We start from the raw sequence: 17,317 nt of genomic DNA on the forward strand, positions 1-17,317 counted from the left end.
TAAATGAATCCACGGGCCTTGGTGTTATTAATGAATACTAATAGTGCAGAGAGAGGGCCACATGTGCTGTGAATTGAAAACGAGCCTGTATAATTACAGTTCATCCATTTAGCCTCTCAAGATGCCAGAGTCATATATTTTAGTCTTTATTCACCAAATGAGATAGAACGCTTCCTCTCTCCTCCCATCTCACACAGACTATTTTATCTTACTCTCTGTTCCTGCACTTAACCACGCTCTTACATGCCCTTCAAGAAATTATTTTAGCATCTCTCATTTCCTCTACTCCTCTCTCTTCATCTTTACAGACATAGAAGGCTGCGAGCATGGTTGGAGGAAATTCCACGGCCACTGCTACAGGTAAAAAAGATGAAAAACTCCATTAAAATAAATTGAGTCACAATATATTTACCTGCAACCACAGGTGTCTCATCTATCTACATTACGCCTTTATACCCTGGAGTTATTCGTGACATACTTACCGCAGTGCTTTGTACCATTTAAACCTGTCTGGCTGCATAATATATGAAATATGTATTTTCATATCTACTTTCACTGCGTTCTCCCACAGGTACTTCACTCACAGACACACCTGGGAGGATGCAGAGAAAGACTGCAGAGAGCACAGTGCCCACCTCAGTAGCGTCATCTCTGCTACAGAGCAGGAGTTTATCAATGGTATGTGTGCATTTCTGTCAGTTTGGTCTGTTGTAACTTACATATAACACAATTGTACAAACAGGAAAAGAAGAAAATCAAAGACACAAATTTGGGCCAATGTGAGCCCTGGGCATGCAGAAACAAACAGTATAAAATGAAACAAAATGAAAAGTATAAATATCAGATAGCAAATACAAGGTGTTATTCTTAAGATTGAAGCAGGAAACAGGATAGTTTGTTGATTTACTGTACGATACAGGGAGAGCATGCAAGGCGGGGAGGGAAGTCACAAATCAAATTCATGTACAAATGAAATGATATAACAAAAAGTGTTGGAAGGTAATGACAAGATGGAGAACATTTGGACTGACAGAGTGTAAAACAAATAGACAGAGAGAGATATGTGTCAGTCAGTGTTTGTGTTGAAGTCATTTAGTCAAAGGAACATGTTGAAAGCACTGTTGTTTTTTACAGGTCTGGGTCACGACAACGCCTGGATTGGTTTGAATGACCGCACAGTGGAGGAGGACTTTCAATGGACTGACAGCAACGATCTGGTCAGTGATCAGTTTTGAACTGTGCTCCAGTTTTAAAGCCTCTGAAACCCTTAAAATATTTTATTGATAACATGCATGACTAAATAAGAAACACTCAGGCTTAACTTTTGAAAAAAACATCCTCAACTACGGATGAATTGTTTAACAGTGGAAAAAAACTCAGATAATGTGTGGGTGTGGTTTGATCAGATTTGAGAGACAGCAGACTTGCAGCATCAGCAGACAACCCCACAACAGATTCAAATGTTGCTAAATTCTGATTGGTGCAAAGAAGTATATGACTTTGTGATGACGATATCACTTTTTCAGAATCAGAAGTACTTTATTCATCCCCTGGGTGAAATTTGTTAATTTCCACTTTATATTAGCTCAGAGATATACACACAAATAGAAGAAATCTCTCCTGAAGTAGCCAAAACTGCTGGACATTTGCCAGAAAGATTTGTATTCATAAAGAAGCCTATTGCTCATAGTATTAAAAAGATAGAGAAAATTTGCTTTCAGGGCCTTTTAAAGCTGTTCATTTTCATCATTTTAATTAAAACTGTGTCCCCATTTATGTGTAATCTTACAAATGGCATTCATCTGAAAGTATACTGAAGATGCTCAGTCTGATTGTACTGACACATGAAAGCAAATACAGCTGAATCTTGTTGCTTGTTGTCGTGCAGGTATACGAGAACTGGAGGGAGAGCCAGCCGGACAACTTCTTTGCAGGTGGGGAGGACTGTGTGGTGACCATTGCCCATGAGGACGGCAAGTGGAACGACGTGCCCTGCAACTATAACCTGCCCTACATCTGCAAGAAAGGCACAGGTACTGTAATGCTGCTGGACTGAACGTGTGACCAAACGTGCAAACGAACAATAACGTGCTGTTCCCTCCCTTGTTTGACACATTCAGGTCCAGTATGACTCTCTCAGCAAATTAAAACTTAATCAATTCAGGCGGAGAGATTTCTGCTGTCTCTGTACAATTTGGTTGCTTATTGCCGACCAGCTGGTCACCTGTTAGTCATCAGTGCTCATGCTTGTGCTCTTTATGTAGAAAAGAATTCTTTCTCTCATTGGTTGGTCAGACTTCAGTAGCTGTTTCGCATCACTTGCAGTTTTTCTCCATTAAAGGTCACAGCAGCAGATGCTCCAAAAACTGACGCCAAACACAAACTTAAGTGAAGTTTGTGATTCAGTCTCAAACCTGTATTGATTTTTAAGGGCAAGATCAATCTCAATCCTCCTCTTATTGCCATTTCTCCCTCCTTGGGGCTCACTTACACTCACACAGGCAGCAGAACTATACAGTAGTTGCACTTATTGCCAATTACTGCCTTGTTCACACAAATATGATCCGAAATTCCTCCGAGCCATTTTGCCAGGTTTTCCTAATACTCATACCCACAGCTTCCCCCTGTGACCCGACTCAGCTGAGCTGAATGTGAATGCAGTAGTGAGATCTTGTAGGATGCAAAGAAAGTAAAGACGGGGGACACGCTGAAGAAACAGAGAACGGCCACCGGAGTAGATACAAAAAGAATAAGAGAGATGAAGGAGGACATGGAGAAGAGGATTAAGTAGTTTGAGTGTTTGTTTGTCTGGCTGTGGTCTCATGGCTCTGTGGTTTGGCTGTAGTCCCCATCTACTGCAGAGACCCATTACCTCTTTCTGGCATCACTATAGCTCTGCTCAACACAGAGATACAGAAACAAGGCTGCCATCTAGAGGCAAAACACAGCTGCAGTATTGTTGCCTGAAAATTGAATTAGGTAAAAACCTACAATATGGACAGCTGTACATTAGCATTTGTACTTAACAGTCAGACACTGGATATATGCCAACATTTATCTGTATAATTCATCTGATGGTTTCATCTAATTATTTCCTGCAGTGTTGTGCGGGACCCCGCCCGCAGTGGAGAACGCTCATTTGATAGGTCGACGGAGGTCACACTATGACATCCATGCAGTGGTCCGCTACCAGTGCGCCGAAGGCTTCTTCCAGCGTCACATCCCCACTGCTCGCTGCCGGGCTGATGGGAGCTGGGAGAGACCCAGGATCATCTGCACAAAGTGTGAGTGTTCAGTTTTAACCTGACACATGTATCTACAGATAAAACTTATTGGAGGTTGAAGGAAAATCATAAAGCTTGTTCCACTTCATTTAATTAGTTAACTAACAGCATTATTTATTGATTTTCTAATCAATAATAATACATTTTTAACTCTTATGATAACCTTTTACTGTCCATAAATCTGCTCCATAATCATGTATCATGTTTATTACAATCCCAGACCTTCTTTCTGGTTATCATTCTAAATAACAATTTCATGCAGCATGTAGCTGAATTTCTGGTCTTTTGATGCTCATATCCGAAGCAACTTACAATACAGCTAGTGCAGCAGGTAAACAAGATTCTTTCTTATAACCACTGAAATTACAGTCAACTCAAAGTAAGTGCAAACTAGGTGCCATGGTGGCTAAGCAGGTAGGGCAACAACCATGAACTGCAATGTTCCTGTTTCAAGTACAGCCGGGAACCATTGTTGAACGTAATTTACCAGCTCTCTCTCGCTCTCTCATCTTTTAATATATTTTTAGCCCGGCGATCACACCGGTACAGACGCCACCACCACAATCAGCACCACGAACGTCGCAGCCACAGGAGACATGGAGGAGAGGGACACAAGGCCAGAGAGGACGCACACAGCTACTACTGAACCAAATAATACAACATCTACAATGCCGAGGTGCTAACCATGGCCCATAAAGACAGACAGTAGTTCATACCACCCCCTGTTTCCTTTCCCTGCTTCTAACCATGCTCTCTTTAGCTTTACTCCTCCTGGTGAATAGGGTTTTCTTACTCTAACATACAATATATCCCAATGCCCCCTGTCCCTGAGTTTGGGTGTTTTGATGCTTCTTTTTTGTTTTCACCCTGCTTCCTTTAACCGAGGTCCATGCGAACACTAACTATAACACTAACTGTTGTTAACGCCCCCCTTTCCCTAACATCTCAGTACAGTAAATCCTCCTCCTGTCTATGAACTAAACCCATCTCTCAGTCTGTTAGACTGGCAGCAGTGTGTGAGCGTGTGTGAGTGTATGCATGTCAGAGAGAAACTTAGAAAAGTGCTGTGTCACTTTTTTCTGTAAAGGTTTGCTTGTTCTACATGAAAAATGACTCACTCTAGTATTCTGTTTACAAAGCACAGATGTAATTGATGCAAGATAGCATACAGTAACCCTAACCCTGAGCTTTTTGTATGTGTACTGTAGCTGTTACTTTTTCCATAGAGCACCTGAATAGCTGGTCTGTTTTATTCTATTGACATGCTTTTTTCTAATATTTGCTATGTTTTGGTGTTATGTTACTATTTATTATGAATCATTTGCTAGTGAGTATGCTTTTTTTTAACTTATACTTCAGAGAGCCGATGTAACATCATTTTCTATACCAGTATATAAGTCCAACACTCAACAAAAAACTAAATTAATCATTTGATTGCCTCTAATCTCTGTATTGTAAATATTGTGGTGTTTGTTATTGGCTGATCCTTGATCAATAGCTGGACTTTGTCCAATCAAATAGATCCCCCCCATCCCCCATAAACACTCACAGCTAATGAATATATCCCATTGACATAAGGTAGTGTGGATGGGATACAATACTTTGTCAAGATAACCACTTGATTGTTTATGAATTGCTAAATACTTTCAATCTTTGCACGGCTTTATTTACATGATGGGTAGAATGTCTCATTCTTTTGTCCTTTGGTCCCTTTGATATTTGATCGGTCATTCACTTTTTGGTGTTCTTATGACTTTTTGTCCTGCTGTTGTATTCCATTCTTAATAAAGTGAAAAAATGAACAACAAAATTTCTGATGTTGTTTTATATTATTCAAGACATGAAACAATCAACTAGTTTTGACTTTTTTTATTAGTGAAGATATCAGTGTCAGTGTTGTGTCCACAGAATAAAATATCTCGACAACTATTAGATGGATTGGCATGAAATGTTTAAAGAGACATTGGTGTCCACAGGATGAAGCCGACTGACTTTGCTGATCCACTCACTTTTCCTCTAGCGCCACCACAAGGTTCACATTTGAGGCTTTGAGTGAAATGTCCGGACAACTATTGGATGTTAGCATGCTGATGTTAGCATTTAGCTCAAAGCACTGTTGTGCCTAAAGGTTTAGGAGGATCCATTTGCAGAAATGGAATATTCATAGGTATGTTTTCATTAGCGTATAATCAACTGAATATAGGAATTGATGTGTTTTCATCACCTTAGAATGAGACGTTTTTATCTACCGATGCTCCAGGTCACCTTCCATGGAGTCCACCATGTTGAACCGGCATGTTTCTACAGTAGTTCACAACGCTGTTCTCATTCCCAAGTCATCAAATACAGAAACGAGTGGTGTTCAGTTAGTTGCAGTCTGAAACTTCACCTGTACATGCCACTAAATCCTACACACAGGTCCTTTAAGTACAGACTCCTATACTAGGGCTGCAAGCATGGCTCTGGTTTTGTTTTACTGCAGTGTGTACACGTCCCATAATCCATTAGTTTTTGACAAGTGCTGTTGTGCTTAAAGATTGTTTCTGTCATGTCACCTTGGTACCCCAGTAGATGAAAGTCAATCAAACCCCTTTATTCTGTTCTACTTTACTGAGCTTTGAAGCTCACTTTATTTTTCACTCTACACAGCGAGCGTAGTTTTATCCTGTTTGGTTCACAAAGCAATTTTCTCATCTCTGCTGCGTCTGTGAGGAGAATATTTCAAGAAAGAGAAGAATGGCCCACCAGGTGAGTAGGAAATATAAGAAAAGTTAATAAACCAACAGAGCTCCAAGGTAAAAATTTAATTCTGATACAAAAGTATAAAATAAAAAAAATAAAATAAAAATGAACATAAATATTTGACAGTTGACTTTAGTTAAACTGAAATAATTAAGATTGTTGCCATTATTTTAAAAATAATGAGGTCATAAATCCAACCAGCCCTTCCTACTCCAGATAATGACATGGATAAAGTCTGTAAAATGTCCTAATAATCTGGATTTATTTGAGATATATGAGATAGAAGTCTTAAACTCTAGTCTCTACATAGCCAGGCTTAAATTCTAGTGGGAAAAATAGTTAGGTTTTTATTCTTAACTTTTCTAAAGTTTAATTTTTTAACAATAATTATAAACTGTGAACTGCACTTCATGTCCCCATAAACTAATACCAAGGACATGTTCTCTGCTTCCACAATGTTAGCTACAGCCCTTTGAGAAAATTACATGCAAGACAAAAACAGTCAGGGCCATGGAAGCTGACCGATGTGTCATGTGATCATTTGTGCAGCTTGTGTTTGCGACAGCTCACCTATAAACCCAGGGTTCACCTCTTATCGGTTTGACAGCAGAGTTAACTGGGCCAGCGTTTCACCGCACATAGGGCTCAATGACATCACCAGCCGGAGACAATATTGACATCTGAAGATAGTCCTGTTAAACCAGCAAACTGCTCCGTTCATGGACAGATTTTACACTCAGTCGTGAGCTAAGACACCACAGATATTGTCAATACTTGAAAATAACTGATGGAAGAAAAGGAGTTCTTGTTGGAAATGTAGTTTAATCAAACACTGTTACACCTGGTAACCTCAACTCATCTGTATCTCATTTTTATATCAAAACAAGCCCAATTCAGTGTTTTGTTTTTATTGTACAAAATAAAGTGGAACACAGAGCTGGAAAAATCACACTGAGATGCAGTCACGACTAGAGCTTCAAAACTATTTAAAGACGTTAACTTGGGTTTTAGGAAATTATGATGCACATTTTTGTTTATTTTCTTCTAATATTTTCTAGACCGGATTTATCAGAAATTGTTTGTTGCAGCCCCGGTGACAACACCAACTATGTTACACGATGTAAGTCACCAGGTGGACATTTTCCTTCATCATTTTCTCCGCTTGAGTAACATCTGCTGTTATCTCCTTTATCAGAAACTCTTTCAGCCTTTCAAGCACTCAGTAGATGACCTGAACATATATTCACAGTTTTTAAACAATGAAAGTTATGAGGAGTTTTGGTGTGGATTTCAGCATAGGAAGATGAATAAGGATAACTCTCCAGTAGGGTTTTGCTGGCCTGTATGATCCAGGTTAATAGTCTTAGTTTGGGAAGATACCAACTGGGTATCTGCATGAGTCACCTGAAAGCTGTGCAAGCTGATCACAGTCCTCACCTCGATCAACAGCCTTCTTATCAGGGTCCAATAGTCCATGCAGGGAGTGCTGCTGCTTCTACCCGAGGTGACTGATTTTGAACAGTTGACTCAGAAAGCAACGTTTTTAGATTTCCTCTGGGTTTGAAAAATTGTGTTTAATGCTGTTGTGCGCCAACAAGAGTCCCCAGAAAACATTAGCCTTGTCACAGCATGAAGTATGAAGTCCATGGCTGGTGTGTGTGGTCTAGTTTTTCTTCTTCTCGCTGTTGGTCTGTCCCTTGGGAACAGGTTTCATAAAATAAGCAGGGTTGGTGTGGCAGCGCAGGGCCAGCAGAGTCGGTGCAGCAGCGAGCAGCACATTGAGGGTGATAACAGGCCACCACTTGTCTGCTGGGACTCGGTACGTGAAGGGAGTGCGGGAGTGCAGAGATGCTCCGATATGGCACCACTGGGTCTGAGAAAACAGCAGGAGGGAGTCAACTTTATGCTGTATTTTGCTTTTTCAAGGGATCTTAATGACAGCAAAGACATAATAACCATAGTTACCTGAGCCATGGCTCCAGCAAGGAAGATGGTCCAGTCCAGCATCCAGCTGCATCCCGGTGTTTTCAGAGCATAGATGAACACAGTCAGCATGGGCAGAGCATAGAACAAATACACCAGCATCTAGAGTATTAATGCAAAAAAATCTGTTATTTTCAAAAAATATAGTACATTTGGTTTAATACACTGTACACTGTATGATGCATTTCTCTCCAGACTGACCATAACCCTGGGAAAGCCAACTGGGTCTTTGAGGTAGGGCTCGTATTGGTAGATGTAAGTGAAACAGGAGTCTAGAGGACAGTCCAGCACCACCTGGAGCAGAGCAGCAAGAGTTACAGTATCCATGCTGTACATGTGTCCTCATGTCTTAGTGAACAGTAATGCTGGACAGATACAAAAGCTCCCATGTAGTTTTACTCACAAAGCCTCTGAAAACAGAGAAGGCCATTGCCACGAATAACAGAAGTGACAGAAGGAGGTCAACAGGTCGAGACAGCAGACTTTTCTTCTGTTCCGCTGAAATCTAGTAAACACAGGAAACATATCTGTAAATGTACTGTGCATGTAATCCCTTCAGTTATTATTATTTAAGCCTGACCAATATATCAGTAAGGCCAATATGGCTAATTGGTATTAGTGTATATGTTGGCAGATTTGCAATAAATGTTTAATAGGCAGAATTTTTTATGCATATTTGACCTTCATTTTTATTAAGATGTCCTGTGGCCCTTTTTTGCGCATCATCCCCTCTCTCCCTCTCCCCCGTTTACTGTCACTCTTCAGCTAACACTTTCAATTATAAAAAATATATTTAAAAAAAGTTTTATTCTATCTATAATTAATATTTGTGATAATCTAATGTCCAGTTAAGTTTACTGTTACAGAAATTCTGTTAACTTACATTACCTTTATACCGTTAATGTCATCTAACATAAGAAAGCCTGTTGTTAAATGTGTTCGAGAAGACTTTATCACAGCTCTTACAAATCCTAATTTGAGTGATCCTTGTCAAATGTGTTCATGTAGGAAACCAAATAATTAGCCAATATGTTGGGCTATAGATTATCATTATTCTCAGACACAGGTTAATATCAGTATCAGCCTCAAAAATTCACCATCACTCAGGTTGTGATCTTAAGTAAATGAATACAAATCAGTTGTTCCTCTATGGCAGGCGTTCCAAACCTGTGGGGTTTATAAGAGCTCACAAGATTATTACCAGTGCAAGTAAACTTATTTTCTTACTGTAACGATTAATACTGCACAGTTTCACCTCGTTGCTCTTCTGAAGAGTTCCACCACTGCTCTATATTACAGAATACTGTAAATATCTCAACTGCTGACACTGACCTCGTCTGCTTTGACGATTGGCATCTCTCGGGGTCTGCTGAAGAGCAGGGACGCCGCCCAGAAAGGCACCAAAAAGAAGGGGGTGTTCCTCCAAAAGGCTGGTCGAATGTTAGACCCGTATTTACCTGCATGAACAAGAACATCAACAATAGCAAACAGCCACAAACTCCACTGATTATGATGTGAAGAATGAAAGAGTTTGTGTAAGCTGCTCTCACCAATGACCACCCCTGGGATGAGAACGATGTGGTGGGCAATTGAGGAGCCGGCCCACAGCAGCCCCAGGCTACGATAGGACTCCCTGCGTGGACAAAAAATCAACAGGTTTCATTAAGAGGACTCACTGAACACAGCGGACAGGTTGTGATGCTACAACTTACCCTTTAAACATTCGGTGGATGATGATGAGGAAGAGGACAAAGTGAACGACGCCTTCCCAGTAAGACATCATCACGGCATAGGCAGTACTCAGATGAGGCTCACCCTGAAGAGATGGCATCGTATGATGAAATTAAAACTTTGACATTTAAATGTCCGAAATACAAACTATCATTAGAAAGTAGTGGGGGGGGGGTTAGCTGGGTATAGGTCCTCTTACCATCTTTAGGTAGAAGCCCATGAAGCCAGAGATGAACCCATCCTGTTCTAAAGCGTTTGTCAGGCCCACCATGCAGGTGAAGGAAAATTCTGCAAATACTGGACAGACACAAAGAGGCACAATGAAAAAACAACAACGCTTCACCGTCAGTTCACGGATCGACGTTAAAGTGTGTGTTATACCGTAGAACAAGGGATCCACTTTCGTCTTGTTTCGCACAGTGAGGAGGAGGAGAAGAAGAACTAATCCCAGGATGACCATTCCCATTCCCAGGATAGGAAGAGGTCTGAGGAGAGTCACAGTGATGATGGTGAATATATGAAGTCTACAACCCTTCAAGTATTTTAACTTGAGCTGAAGCAACTATTCTGATAATAGATTGAATTTTAAAAAAAAACATTCCTGAGTTCCAGCCTTTCTGTTGAAAGGATTTGTTGCTTTTTTGTGTCTTTTGTTACAATAAACTGAATATCTTTGGGTTTTGGATTGTTGGTCAGACAAGGAACACCTCGGTCACCTTGTGCTTTAGAAAAATAACGATAGGCATTTCTATTCTGACTTTTTTACTAATCAAACAATTGATTCCTTGAGAAAATAATTAGCAGATAAATTGAAAAAATAATAAAACTGGAGACAATCATTATCTCCAGCCCTAATATGAACTAGTCTACAAACTTTCATCAGAAAAGGAGAAGTTGTATAAAACCAACATTTTTTCACTGGATTCAAAATGACCCATACTCCTCTTCTCAAGGCTGCCACTCTCCTTTAGACATCAAATTCAAAAGCTTTTCATTGACTTTAGGGTGTACTTTAGAGAAATAAAAAAATAACTGTTTTATTTAAGAGTAAGACGAAACTCTGTACATTCTGCACACCTACCAGCCCACATGATCTTTTGAGTTAAAGAAATTATAGTTAAAGTCATTTCTTTTCAAGGTGCAGCTCTATGGCTCAATTGCACTTATCTTGGGTACACTGATCAACACTTAAAGCCTTCCACTCAAGGTAATCAATTCATTTACTACATTTACTCCTAAGAGATTACATTTTCCTTTAATTCACTTAATTTTATACCCAAGGCTTAAGTGAATCTTGTGTTCTGTTTAAGCTTTAAGAATCTCAACAGTAACTTTAAAGGAGGTTACCTCAGGTTAAATACGCCCTCGCTAAACCTCCCTTTCCTTCAGGCTGTGGGCCGCTTCATAAGCCTATTAATATCAGCGGCTTTACTGTGCGATGCCTCCATACAGCAGGCCCAGATGAGAGTGAAATGACCAAAACACTGGATGCGCACACTTACTCCTGTAGTGCTGGGATGTTGTTCATGGTGTACAAAACTCCAGGAGCCAAAAGAGAAAGGAGAAACACGGAGACTTCCACAGGCGGCCTCATTGTTGAAAACTTCTTGTTTGACCTCTTAAAAAAAACAACAACCCAAATGTGCAGAAAGAAATATTCCCTGCTAAACACTCGTGGTTGTGAAGATGTGCATGTTAGAAGCCAGTGTCCTCTCCACTGCCACCGAGGAACGGAGATAATGAAAAGGAGTGTCAAGCCGTTGCCTTTTGATCTGTGATAAAAAACGAGGCAGCTGCTCCAATACGTCTGCTCAAAGTTCACCTGAGTGACAATTTAAAAAAAGGGGGGGCGGTGCAAAGTTCAGGTAATCGATTGCTGAACCGTGCGTAATGCGTAAAATATGCGTTTCTCTTTGGTAGTTATTTGTGGTTACAATTAATGACAGCTGATTACAGTTGAGCAATTCCACATGCCACTAGGAAACCAAATGATCCAACCTATGGCCATTCACCATACAGCGTATGCTTGTACAGACTGCCATCTGCTGGAGGAACTCTTCTAATGTTTTAGTTTCTTTCCCTCGAAGCTTTTTCAAGTCACTGAATTTAGTGGTTGTGCTTCTGCTTTCTAATTCCACTCAGTTTATGCATTCTAGGTACATGAGATGAGTCTGCAATGACAGAAGAAAGAAATAAAAAAAATAAATCCCGGTCATGCTGCACATGTTGAAGAGCTGTCTAGGCTCCTGTGGCCCCTGGGGGTTCGATTAAGGAGCCATCTGTCTTGTTTGGTGTGAGATTAAGAACTCCTCCGTCTGATGTCTCAAGTCTTGATTAGATTCTGGATTATTTCTGAGAGAGAACATAAAGTTCAGAACAAAGATTATGTTTTTTTTTCAGTCAGGAGCGTTGTTTAAAACAAATCATCATTGTTACATTTCTTGAGCAGTTTCTTTACAAATTACTGGCTCATACTGCTTTTTTTGCATATTGTAAAGACTTAACTTGTCCATTACGCAACAACATCCTATGGATGAACAATGTTTGTAAAGCAGGCCTACATCTAATGCAACTTTATCTTCTGTAACAAAGCGGCTGAAGAGGATTAATTCTGCTGCTGCCACAGAAACTTAGTGGTCAGTGGAAAGAGAGAGTAGAGAGGGGTGGGGAGTCCATGGAGAGAGCAGACGGAGAGGTGATCCAGTGTACAGACAACCCTTCGCCCACACAGCAGACACACGTTTTTTTGAGGTGACACAGATTCTTAAAAGAGTCCACACAGTCTGCCACCATGCTGCACCCTTTAATCATCGGCATTATTACTGTAAACACCTCCCTAACTGTTGTCTATTGGACCTTCATCCTGAGCGATGCCTACCTCAAATGGATGATGGAGCCAGAAGACAAACCCAAGAAGGAGGTCACCCCAGCCTGAGGGAGTCACAGTCAATATGGACTGACCGAATGACTGGGTGTTATTATTTTGTTTTGCTTAGGACTAGTTTGCGAGAGCAGTTCAGCTTATAGTGCTTTCTGTGGAGTCTGATTTTGCATCTGATCTGCTTTCTGTTTCACCTGGAGAAGACTGGGAAACCTCTTTTTTTTGCTAATTTATATATTTTTTACTGAACTGAATGGATCCTGCAAGTGAATGAGAAAGGAATCATTCTTACAGGTAATGTCTGGGATTTATCAGAAACTTTAGCATGCCCTGACTTGTACCTTTCATTATCTGTGATTTATCTTCCAGTAATGTTTGTGGCTTTCAATGTGATGTCAGCTGTTCAAACTGCACCAAACTTTGGTGTCAACAGTGGCTTCAGGTGATGCTAAATGAACTCTGTCTTCTGTTTTGCTTTCTGCTGACTCAGTTAAAAGGTGTTGCTGCTGAGAGTGGCTGGTGTCAGCCAAATCCTGTCAAGGATTACTAAAGAACACCTTCATACTGTCACAGTCTTACTCTCCTGACAGCCTCACCCTGAGACACATTCAGAGAACTCACACTACGCCTTGATTACATCTATTTTGTTTTTTCTGCTGCTCTTTTCTTCATCCTTTTATATATTTTTTTTTTGTATATATATATATATATATATATATATATCCTCTTTTGAAAACATGTCACATCATGTTTTCTACTACGGCCTGCACCCGGTCTCTTGGTTCATTCTTTTTGCAAATGTTGCCATCACCATCGTAGAATGGTCATTTCTTGTTTCTCAGTTTATAAAACTTTCCAAGCAAAAAGAAGAAAATTAATCTAAATCTTAGAGAAGAAATCTACATCCTGATGCTCCACCGAGAAGATCTGGGAGGATGGAAACGTATTTTTGGATCATTGTTACCTCATAGAGAAAAATCATTGATGGTGGGGTTTTTTACGGTTTGTCATGACAGAGCTGCCACAGTAAGCCATTAGTTTTGACGACCTTAACTTTCTGCTGTGTGTTTGTGGTTGTTTCCAGAGCCGTCTGTGTGCGATACACAACAATTTGGACATCTTTTCATTCACAAGTCAAAGAAAAAAGGTGAGGAGTTGTTTCAAGTCTTGATTATAATGTATATAGTCATCTTTATGCCCTAAAACTTCACTGTAACATCTTCAAACTTCCTTATTTCATCAGCATGTGTTCCTTTTCACATGGGTCTTTCATAAGTTACATTTGATGATGTACAGTTTTCCTACCCATGGAGATATTTATTGGTCACAAAACTCAGATTGCATGTTGAAATTTCACCATCTGCTGTGTTATGAAGCAAGAAATGAGCCATGAAAATAAAGTGTCATATCAGTGAATTATGTGACAGATTATTTATAGAATATAAGAAGTGAAAATGCTATGCTTAAAATGAATTTAAAGCCTGTAACATCCATAAAGCAAGGCTGGTTTAAATCCAGGAGAAAGTGGGTTTACTGTAATATATGTATCTATATATATATATATATATATATATATATATATATATATATATGCATCATGGTCATGGAGGACCATAAGCCTCTTTGGCGAATTACTGTCCACCTCTCCTCGCTCATATCTCTAATCCCTGCAGATTGAAAGCTGATATTGCTCTGTGACAGACTCAATCTTATTAACTCTATCTGTCCTATATTCACCTCTCCTGCGTCTCACACTCCTCGCTCCCCTGGATGTTTTGACCGAGGACCCCTCTCCAAAAGACTAGAAGGAGGAATGCTGGGATTTAAGTCTAGACGAAAGATTAAGAGAATTGGCACACTTATGCTATCACATTTTTCTTGTCTGGTGAACTGCATTCTTGAAGCACTACTTTGTAACAGAGAGCTGTCGCTCATAAGAGACCATATTCTCATTTTTGAACCATCTTGACATTTCCATCTCAATCATCAATCCTGACATTCTCCCCAGCTTCAGAAAATATAACAATGTTTAAAATCTTCTAATGCTCAGTTACTCTCCCTCCTCGTCCTGTTTCCAAAGTTTTCACAGTGCCATGAAGGAGCTTGGATCCACAAAAAGAAAATAAATCTGTGATCACCCAAAAAAAAACTCTGAAGATTCACAACATTTTTTGAACAGACTATCCTAAAATAATAAAGACAGTATCCACTTATCAACTCCATCATGAACCAACAACAACTTGTGCCCCTGAACGCCTCAGGTGGAGCTACTCTCTTGAACCTCACACAACTGGTGTTTGAGCACCGACAGCTCCTCCAGCTGTCCAGGAGGAAGGAGGAAGAGGCCTATTTCGTGGACTATATACCGCCAGCAAGAGATGCTATAACTCTGCCGCGCAATGTAATCTATGTCCTGGTCGGGGTGGTGTTGGTTATAGTGGCCACTTACGCCATTGTGGGACATCTGATTAAAGATCTGATGCATGATCTGGCAGGTAACCCCGCTGGCTGGTGTCCCTCCCTCAAACTTTCCACCCTGGTGTCCACATTTTCCATGTGTTTGAGTAATTTTTCCTCCTCGAGCTCTTGAGCCGAGGCTCCATCCATAATTTGTCTTTTCCTTTTCCCCCCTGTGGGTGACCATATTGCTTGATAATGATCCTCATTCACATTCATGTTGTTGTTTGTGTGCAAAGGACAACCTTTCCAACAGATTCCTTGTCATTTCCATATTTCCACCATTAAGGTGAACGCCAAGAACCGATTAAATAAAACACTTGTTTAAGTTAATGACTGCTGTTAAAGTAACATCTTAAAGGGGTACTTTGGCAATTTTCCTATTGCACTTACACACATTTTAGAGCCCAAGATATCTAGACTTTTAGTCAAAAAAACACTTTTCACATGATGTAACCCAATAGAATCTTTAATTTGACTTACCCGGCCTGAAAATTTCCACAAACTCCACGTCCCTATACACAAGATTGTAAAATTCATTGAAGAAAATAGAATAATTCAATATATACAGTTATTTATATACATACACATATACACCCAGGAAATAATTCTACAGTGCATCTTTTGAATTTGTATCTGGGGGAAACAGCAGCAACAAAATAGTGATGATAATGTGGTTTCATGTTCACATAAAAAGAAACAGTGTCCATCCGCTTTAACTGCGTTTGAGCCCCACCATGACATGTAAACTGAACTGAGATTGCCCCTTTGAAACACTCTTAGAAGTCACAGAACGTAATGTTATGTAATTTAATTGTCACATTTTTGTTCTTCTCCTCAAAGACTGGATTCTTGGCCCCAAACCAGTGGAGGAGGATTCAGAGGAAGGGAGAGCAGAAACAGAAAAAGAGTGGCAACTGAGCGTTTCCAGTAAGCTGATGGAGAAAGACAGGCTGGAGATGGAGAAGGAAAGGGACGGGCTGTTGCCTGGTTTCCACCGGGGAGACGCAGGCTGCCACCGTCCATCCTCCCCTCCTCCTCTGCAAAGCACCATCACTTCATCATACCCTGGAGAAAAAAGGATATCTACTCATAGTGTGACCTTCGCCTGCCCCATGACCCCTTATGTCACTTCCCTTTGAGTTTTGCAACATCACTTTGTCGCAGCAGTGGCTCAGTTCAGTTTTTGTCACATATCTCATTTCAGTGCAGTAATCAGTGTTGTCTCTTTGCTGTAGGGATGCTGTAGTAGCCTAGGCATTTTTGTTTTATATAAAACACACCTATAGTTTGTTCTCATTTTGCTGAGAAACAAATGCTTATTTTGATTACTTAATGTGTGTAAACCTGGTCCACATTGTCATTCATTCAAAATACACTACCGTTTTCTGTCCAAATTCCTCAGGCTAAGAAATGTAAATTATGTATGATGTAAACTTCAAAGATGTTGTTGTGAGCTGTAAAAAAATACATTTTATTTTAATAACTGAAATTTAAATCCCAAAATGTTTACATCTTGAAAGCTCTTTTACAATGAAAATGTTAAATTCTTCTATGAAAACGTCAAGAAAGTTTTGTAAAATTGCAAATGATGTGTAATTTCTGTGCATTTTCCTCACTAATGGGTCAAACTGTCATAACCTGCATTTTCCCATTACATCACTCACGTTGTTGTAATGTGTCACTGAAGAAAAAAAAAATCAATCACGTCAGTTTTCCTGTTCTGGTGTAGGACTAAGCCTCTCTTCAGTAAACAACTGAATAATACAAGAGTGTTGTTGTGTCTTGTCTGTGTTCATTAATCCATCTTACCTTCCTCTAATACCTGGTTGGGTCAGAGCCATTGACCTTATTTGTGAAGGCCAAGGATTACTGTACATTAGCCATATTAAACACTGTTCAATAATACCGTAAGCAGAAGAACATTGAACTAGATAGATAGACAGACAGACAGACAGACAGACAGACAGACAGACAGACAGACAGATAGATAGATAGATAGATAGATAGATAGATAGATAGATAGATAGATAGATAGATAGATAGATAGATAGGTCATGCATGCCTTTCTATATGCATCAGGTAAATACTGTCCACCTCATTAGGACACTGTGCTCACAGCGTTGTTCCTCTCACCTTGAGAACCTCAAGCTGCTGCAGCTTATCTATTTTCCATCTGCATAGCACCACCACGAGCAGACAGAGAGTGTTCGTACAGGGAAACAAAATGAAAGCGACA

At 40.0% G+C, this 17,317-nt stretch overlaps 3 protein-coding genes across 6 annotated transcripts in view; 2 read left to right on the forward strand and 1 right to left on the reverse strand.

Moving 5' to 3' along the window:
- Nucleotides 1–5,094, forward strand: part of LOC127365909 (neurocan core protein-like) — a 39,637-nt gene extending 34,543 nt beyond the window's left edge. The window contains exons 15-20 of the mRNA XM_051404484.1: nt 309–360; nt 572–678; nt 1,135–1,217; nt 1,889–2,033; nt 3,102–3,284; nt 3,812–5,094. Of these exons, the coding sequence (XP_051260444.1) occupies nt 309–360; nt 572–678; nt 1,135–1,217; nt 1,889–2,033; nt 3,102–3,284; nt 3,812–3,930 (689 nt within the window). The 3' untranslated portion in view covers nt 3,931–5,094. The remainder of the gene's footprint in view (nt 1–308; nt 361–571; nt 679–1,134; nt 1,218–1,888; nt 2,034–3,101; nt 3,285–3,811) is intronic.
- Nucleotides 5,095–6,828: 1,734 nt separating this feature from the next.
- Nucleotides 6,829–11,534, reverse strand: tm6sf2a (transmembrane 6 superfamily member 2a). Its single transcript, XM_051404495.1, has 10 exons — nt 11,243–11,534; nt 10,122–10,225; nt 9,940–10,037; nt 9,722–9,825; nt 9,560–9,642; nt 9,342–9,466; nt 8,413–8,514; nt 8,211–8,303; nt 7,992–8,111; nt 6,829–7,899 (listed from the first exon to the last, which is right to left on the reverse strand). Exons 1-10 carry the CDS (start codon nt 11,332–11,334, stop codon nt 7,690–7,692), a joined length of 1,131 nt encoding a protein of 376 aa, XP_051260455.1. The 5' UTR covers nt 11,335–11,534; the 3' UTR covers nt 6,829–7,689.
- Nucleotides 11,535–12,378: 844 nt separating this feature from the next.
- LOC127368477 (small integral membrane protein 44-like) lies at nt 12,379–16,848 on the forward strand. Of its 4 annotated transcripts, none has more exons than XM_051409331.1 (4): nt 12,379–12,915; nt 13,706–13,768; nt 14,702–15,116; nt 15,922–16,848. In XM_051409331.1, the coding sequence occupies exons 3-4, from the start codon at nt 14,846–14,848 to the stop codon at nt 16,218–16,220; spliced, it is 570 nt and encodes a 189-aa protein (XP_051265291.1). In that variant the 5' UTR covers nt 12,379–12,915; nt 13,706–13,768; nt 14,702–14,845; the 3' UTR covers nt 16,221–16,848. The 4 variants fall into 4 exon arrangements, 2 of the variants coding, with proteins under 2 accessions (XP_051265291.1, XP_051265299.1); XM_051409339.1 differs by lacking the exon at nt 12,379–12,915 and adding an exon at nt 13,386–13,608; XR_007885838.1 differs by lacking the exon at nt 14,702–15,116 and having other exon boundaries at nt 12,384–12,915.
- Nucleotides 16,849–17,317: the final 469 nt, after the last annotated feature.

Source organism: Dicentrarchus labrax, unplaced genomic scaffold (genome assembly GCF_905237075.1).
Source record: "Dicentrarchus labrax unplaced genomic scaffold, dlabrax2021, whole genome shotgun sequence".
Classification (NCBI taxonomy): Eukaryota; Metazoa; Chordata; class Actinopteri; family Moronidae; genus Dicentrarchus; species Dicentrarchus labrax.